This window comes from Cydia pomonella, chromosome 18 (assembly GCF_033807575.1).
Source record: "Cydia pomonella isolate Wapato2018A chromosome 18, ilCydPomo1, whole genome shotgun sequence".
NCBI classification, from domain to species: Eukaryota; Metazoa; Arthropoda; class Insecta; order Lepidoptera; family Tortricidae; genus Cydia; species Cydia pomonella.
In genome coordinates this window covers 8,310,364-8,317,366 of record NC_084720.1, presented here as the reverse complement: position 1 = coordinate 8,317,366, position 7,003 = coordinate 8,310,364, and the positions used below count along the sequence as shown (strand labels likewise).

The 7,003-nt window shown below is 35.8% G+C and overlaps 2 protein-coding genes across 3 annotated transcripts; one reads left to right on the top strand and one right to left on the bottom strand.

The window, feature by feature from the left end:
• The first annotated feature begins 288 nt into the window (after positions 1-288).
• LOC133527762 (large ribosomal subunit protein uL13m) lies at positions 289-3,483 on the top strand. Its single transcript, XM_061864923.1, has 3 exons — positions 289-456; positions 539-817; positions 1,954-3,483. Exons 1-3 carry the CDS (start codon positions 433-435, stop codon positions 2,185-2,187), a joined length of 537 nt encoding a protein of 178 aa, XP_061720907.1. The 5' UTR covers positions 289-432; the 3' UTR covers positions 2,188-3,483.
• LOC133527760 (uncharacterized) lies at positions 3,472-4,833 on the bottom strand. 2 transcript variants are annotated; one of them, XM_061864922.1, is made up of 2 exons: positions 4,303-4,833; positions 3,472-4,127 (listed from the first exon to the last, which is right to left on the bottom strand). In XM_061864922.1, the coding sequence occupies exon 2, from the start codon at positions 4,114-4,116 to the stop codon at positions 3,568-3,570; it is 549 nt and encodes a 182-aa protein (XP_061720906.1). In that variant the 5' UTR covers positions 4,117-4,127; positions 4,303-4,833; the 3' UTR covers positions 3,472-3,567. The 2 variants fall into 2 exon arrangements, with proteins under 2 accessions (XP_061720906.1, XP_061720905.1); XM_061864921.1 differs by having other exon boundaries at positions 4,359-4,514.
• Between the last annotated feature and the right edge of the window lie 2,170 nt (positions 4,834-7,003).

Sequence of the window (7,003 nt, the reverse complement as noted above, 5' to 3'; positions counted from 1 at the left end):
CGCTCTTGTATATTCGAGGGTTAGAGAGGCAGATAAACAACATCCTTTTTTAGTGGTAGGGCCTTTAGTTTTCTATAAACTACTCCGGTACCGGAAGATCCCGGTTTTCGTAATAAAAGTCCGATCAAATCTTGTAATAATATTTTCACCAGTCTCCCAATATTTTTATGATTATGTACGTTGAAATTTTAAACCGAATGATTTAGAAATATATCGAATCGATACGATCGATATAATTCGGGCTAAAGTAGTACTGTCGTGGTCTAGATTGCATATGACTTTACAGAAATAAAACTGTCACTGAATGTTGTCTATGGTTGTACCTGACATAACCTCAAAATAATTAAAAATAAACATTAGAATAAAAAAAATACTGATTAAAAGAGCAGTGCTATTTAGTATCAATTTTTATCTTTGCATAAATTCATTGCTATGTCAGCGGCAAAACGAGTTCAGGTAATTGGCACCAAATGAAACAACTTAGGTTAACTAACCTAATCCTTCTTCTGTTCTAATTGATGTTAAATAAAAATTTCAGCAATGGGCCACATTCGCACGCACTTGGCACATATTTGACTGCAAATGGCAGGACCCTTATGAGTCTGCGAACATTATTAAGAAGTATCTTATGGGATTGCACAAACCCATCTACCATCCAATGAATGACTGCGGCGATGTTGTCGTGTGCATAAACAGCCGGGACATTGCTTTGAGAGGTGATGATTGGCGGCAAAGAGCTTATTTCCACCACACTGGGTACCCTGGTGGTGCTAGCTGGACTCTTGCTTGGGAGTTGCATAACAAGGACCCTACTTTGGTTAGTATTTAGCTTGTAGTCAAATAATGTTAGAATTTCCAAGTATTCTTACTTATTCTTGAGCTGTAGGAAACTTGTTTCCACAAAAGCATAAGGATATTTACATAAGAGAATACTTTCTTATGTAAAACAGTGTTTTATTTTAATAAGTAGTACTCATGACAAAACTGAATCAACTGAATAAATCTTTAATATTTATTATTGTAATCAATTATAAAGTGATATGAATAATTATTGATATAATATAGTAATTGTAGCTCTTATGTTAGCTTTCATATTATTATCATTTTTATTTATTTATTTATTTGAATCAAAAGAAGATTACAAAAAGCCTTAAACTACTAATCTGCCAAACTGCAGTACAGTTTGTTGGTAGAAAAAACTAAAATGTACCCTCCATCAACTAGTAGGTATAATAAATAATAATTATAGCCGCTTTTGCATACATATGTATATTGAAACCTTGGTATATAAAAACTAACTTCCGAATGGTTATTTATTACATACTGTTATTGATCAATGCTAATTCAAGCTAACATTAACTTTGTAAATTAATATAACCGCTAAAATTCAACTAGTTATTATTTTAGTTTAGTCGCTGTAGTACCCTTGTGTATATATATGTATTATGTAAATAAATGACTTCACACATATAACCGAAACAAACCTGTCCATAGACCCACCATAGAACATTCCCACAGAAAGTGTTGTAGTAATTTTAACTTTATAAATTTAATATACTTGATGCTAATGATGTTTTTAATGTGGAAAGTGTTTCACACCGGGTCAGGGATCTAGATGAGTTATCCTTAGTAATCCTAACATAATATTGTCCACGGAAGTGACATTTTTATTATATAAAAAAATATCTATATTACTCAGTTAAGTATAGTTTAGTGATTTCTTTAGCCTCTTTTTATACACAACTTTGGACACATCATGACAAGATCTAACTTGATCGGTGACATTATTTAAGATCATGGGCATCAAGTATTTCCTAGTCCGTTTCCCAAAATAGTTACAAGTTTCTGGTATCAATAGTTTACAATGAGTTAGTTCCTTGGTAACGCTTCTTGTTTGTAGTTTGAAATTGGTCCCTTCCTTAGGAGCTTATGATTACTCATAATTTGTTCTAGATTATTAAGAAAGCTGTCTACAGATCAATGAAAGGCAATCTCCAAAGACGCCACACCATGGAAAGGCTATTTGTCTATCCCGGTGGAATTATACCAGAAGATATTCTCCAGAATGTGAGCAACCAGATCCGCCAGATCCGCAAAGTTCCGGACAGACTTGACCACATACCTGAAGAGGAAGTGAAGAAATTCCCTAAAGTCATGGAGTATCCTGAAGACTATGTCCTCAAATAAGTGTTTTTTAATATATGTATATATTATAGATTAGGATAAAAGTGTAGTAAATAACATTTTGAAGTCTAGTTTAATTGTTTACTAGTGACCCTTTGCACGAGTTATGCAAGAATAGAATCATTCTATTGACAGGTGAAAACCGCATGAAAATCCTTTCTGAGTTTATCTCAAACACACAGACAGACGCGGCGGGGGCTTTGTTTTATGAGTTGTAGTGATTTACTTATTATACTGATGGTATATATTTACTGACTTTTTTTTATCTTTATGATCCTGTAATGAGATCATAAATTGTAATATTTATGCATTCATAAGTGCATAGTCATGTCTTTAAATTGAAGACTAACATTTTTAATTTTTTTTAAATGTAGTAGGGAGAAGGAACTCGTTTTTTATAATAACTAAGTTCCTTATGTTATTTTTACAGTTAGTTTATACCTATACCTATTGACGTGGTTCCAAGTTCAAACTGTTTGAATCCCAAGAAAGTCTGTAGTCTATTTGCTGACATGTTTTTAGGGTACCATATTTTAAAACGATTGCTGCACCATCTACGTTATGCATTGCACGTTTATCCTCATTAAATAATCTGCGTTTGTATAATTTTGTTCCTTTGCTTCAAAGACGTCATCTGACGCGTTCGGCTACAGCCTAATTTAATCTTCGTGCAATCCGACAAGGTCCACGATGGCGAAGGCGTGGCGTTAAAAGGGTTAAGGAATAGTGTCAATGATTTCACGGTTTCCCTACATAAAGTACAGATTTTGGTGTTCTAAATTCTATAGGCTCGATTTGAATGGACATGATTCACATAATTAATAAATATTATAAAATGATAAGATAACGATAGCATACATAAAGCTTTTAAAAATGATGCTTCTCTTTCTATCGTTATCTTTAGCTTTCGAGAACTGTGGCATTCTAACCTGCGTAATATTTGAAGTGGGCTTTAATACTATAGTGTGTCTCTAGGCTTCAGTTGACTAGAAAATCCATGGAGTGCGCTCAGTGGCTATGCGAAACCGGAAGGTAATGCGTCACTGAGGTCAACCGCACTGATCGTATAGAGCACAATTTGTTATAACAATGTATCAAGTATGTGTTGAGTATCGCCCTAAGAACTGCTCTTGAACCACACAACGCCTAACCGCAGGCGGCATCCAGTTTTGGGTGACAAGACAAGGCGGCTCATTAAATAAAGATGTCACATGCTTTCGACCACCACTAAGTATAAGGGTTGTGTAATTAGGTATTTGTAGAATGCATTCAAGTAAAATAAAACTATTTTTAAGTTTGTTTTTGTTGTTTAATTACGTAAAAAAAGATGGAGTAAAAAAGATTACCTTCACTGATAAACCTAAACCTAAAAATAAACTAATCTTAACGCCACATAGGGTTAGGATAACCTTTAGGGGGCGCCATGTTGGCGGGAGCCTCAGGAGCCTGATCCACAAACTTAACCGCGAAGTCATTGCTCTCCACGGGGGCATCTTCAATCTTCACAAGCTGTGGGACCACTTCGACGACTCCATCAAGAGGCATGACTACTGAGTTAGGGAGGGGCATATTCACGATCTTAACCTGGAAGGGCATATCCATGGGGATGTAGGAGGGAGTTTCTTCGTCGACATCAGCGTTATCAACGAATTTGACGGCGAAGTTTTCCACGGGAGCTTCGGCGATCTCTGGGGCTTCATCAACGAAGTTGAGGGTGAAGTCGGCAGGGACGGCTTCAATAGGAGCGTCGACAACCTTCACAGCATCTACAGGTGCGGCGGCTTCAGGGGCGTCTACAAAGTTGACGGGAGACGCGACCGGTTGGGGGACCAGAAGGGGCGCGATTTCGGGCTGCGCGGGCTGCGGCAGGCGCGCGGGCTCGGGGAGCGCCGCGGCCACGGCGACGAGGGCAAATGCTAGCAGGTACTTCATCTTTGTTGCAACTGTAAGGCAGATTAATTATTTTTATGCCATTTATTTACTCCAATCACGTTGTATTTTTCCCAACTACGGCAAGCTTTAAAAATTGCGAAAAATAGGTCACGTAAGTATGGGCATGTAAACTTTCGTTACTTTGGTTCTTTAGCAGACGTATAGAGCAAAATATAATTTCACTACCTTCTTCTCGAATCTTCCACAAGCTTTTCTAACAATAAAAATAACAAAACACTCACCTGTCACTAAATGTCCAACAACGAAGCGATATCTGATATAGATTACTTATTTATACAGGTACGAGGTACGAAGTATTGTCGGATATAGCTTGATATGATAAGGAATCATGAGTTATCAGTTAAAAGTGATTAGTCCACGTATGTACTGATTTCATGTAACTGATTGTTTTTGTTAATCTTCGTAGCTTAAAGGATTAAACATTCATTAATTAGAAATGGAAAAATATAATTTACGCATCAACAGAGCTATGTAATGTAATGTTTACCCAGGTATTGGCTGTTGTATTTATAAATGCTGTTATGTATTTTTCATGTCACTATATGATCTTACTATGTTGTATTGACTTGTAAAAGAGCTCTTGAGGCCTAATTGCAGAGGCCCGGGGATGGACATGGGGTAGTTTTCATCAATCATCATCATTTCACGCAGACGAAGGCGCGGACAAAAGATTGTAGCATAATTATACTAGTGGCTCTTTGAGTGGTAGATTTCACGATAAAATTGATAAGCTTAAATAAAGTAAAAACAAAAAATACTTCGTTGAGTCATTATCACAGCGTACTTATAATGGTTTTAAATAGGTTTTAAGTGCCATAGACCGTTATGTCACGTAAGTCATTTATGCCAATTTCCACCATTTTGAACATTTTCCAAAAAAAGAAACGACAGAAAAACTCTCTGCTCACGAAATTTCATAAGAATTAATAATTGGTTGCGAATCTGCGACATGTAGAAAAGAACATCCAGACATACGAAAGCAGTTTGCCCGAGTCAAAACGGAGACCAACGCTTCGGTCAATGAGCTTCGTCACGTCTCTCCTGTAAACATACAAAATTTGAGAGTTATCATTACAAGCCTAATTTTCTGATTTAAGTCTTATTCCATCATACAGAGGTACTCTTTTATATTAACCTATGTGATCTACACTTAGAGCGTATGCACACCGTCTTTTTCACCGATACACACGCTCGTCAACGGCGCGTTAAAAAGACGCGGTGTGTAAGGGCCCTTATAAAGAAATCAGTAAATTGTGACAAAGTGTATGCCTACTAATAACTGATAAATGGTTGTTGTTTATGATTGATTAAATAGTGACGTGGCTCAATCAGATCTGATTATCCTTTAGCTATCTAATTAGGTTTTCCTGTCTGTAAATATCTGTAGGTTTTCAATTAAATTAAACAAATCCAGCCTGCGTGCCATTCGTTAACGCTCCGTAGCGAACGAAACGCAACTGTCACTGTCGCACTAATATGGATAGCGATGAGATGACTACGATACGCTACGGAGCGTTAACGATTCACCTGTAGCCGGGAAAAAACCGCCTTATAGTGTCAAGATTTTTCTGAAAATGTGACAAAACAGTAAGTACAGTGAGGGACACAAGGTATTCATAGGTTTACCAGTTTCTAAAACCTCCTGCTCATACTTCAATAAAAAAATAATACACGGAAAGATAGCGGATGAGGCATTTTGAGGACAAAGTAAAGGTTACTAATACAGTCAAGTCTGAAAATATCGATGTGAAAATAGTGCCAAAAATATATATGCACGACCTTACTGCCCATATATGGTAGTGCATACATATTTTTGGCACTTTTCCGTATCGATATTTTCAGACGTGACCGTACCTTCTCGTTTTAATCGTTTATAGTTTATATGTTACGATGACAGACGGCTCAATATTTTCGTAGCCCGCACTTACATCAATAGAGCAAGGGACCATCAAAATAAATATTTTAGTAAAATACAAAAGAAAACAACTATTTGTATTTGAAATCAACATTATATATTTTATTGATATACATATTTAGGTATCCGTCTCTTCCAATACATCGATTACCGCTAAATATATTTGGCAATATAAAAAATAAGGAATACGTTAGACTCGAGATTTACAATCATGCTAACTAATATAGATCTAGGGTACCTATTATATACATTCATTTTTATTTTTATACAATTTCTAATACGCGCCTAATATTCCAATTAATTATAAGTAACAAAAACGAATGACTATAAAAATATACAGGGTTATAACAAAATCTGAATATAGTCTAAAGCTCCCAGTGATGTTATTCCTAATTTGTAAGGAGAAAATCTCAGCTTGGAAATAATTATCAATACAAATTAGACATTTCACCATGCTCTATATTCCCAAGGTGGCCGTGGAATGACGTCACGAAACGATTTTTTTCTTTATCCTGCATGGGAATGTAGAGATAGCGCGAAAATACCAACACATAGAAACAAGTTGAAATAACCTAATGAAGAATGTCGAAACAGTAATGCCTTTGGCTTAGCCACAGGGTCAGAGGAAATTAAATGACATAGGCATAGAAAACCAACTATTGTAATTTATTATCATTGCTGATAATTGTATTGATTATTTGCATAACGTTTTGAAGTATTGAAACGTGTTAAGTTAAAAAGTAAAATCAATGTGAGCATGTAATCTATTATGGAATTGAGTACACAACACTTAATTTTTGGAAGCTATAGTGTGAATAAAGTCGAAATCATAGGGAGTGTGTACAACTTTTCACCATCTAATACTAGGTGAAAAAGTTTATAAATTATTATGTATGTTGACATTACTTTGTGTAAAAAATCCTGGGAGAATGTCAAAGTGGGACGTTTTAT

Coding starts and splice junctions, on each gene's coding strand:
- LOC133527760 (XM_061864922.1), bottom strand. CDS start 4,116: ATGAAGTACCTGCTAGCATTTGCCCTCGTCGCCGTGGCCGCGGCGCTC.
- LOC133527762 (XM_061864923.1), top strand. CDS start 433: ATGTCAGCGGCAAAACGAGTTCAG. Junction 457..538: donor CAGCGGCAAAACGAGTTCAG/GTAATTGGCACC, acceptor TAAAAATTTCAG/CAATGGGCCACATTCGCACG. Junction 818..1,953: donor ATAACAAGGACCCTACTTTG/GTTAGTATTTAG, acceptor AATTTGTTCTAG/ATTATTAAGAAAGCTGTCTA.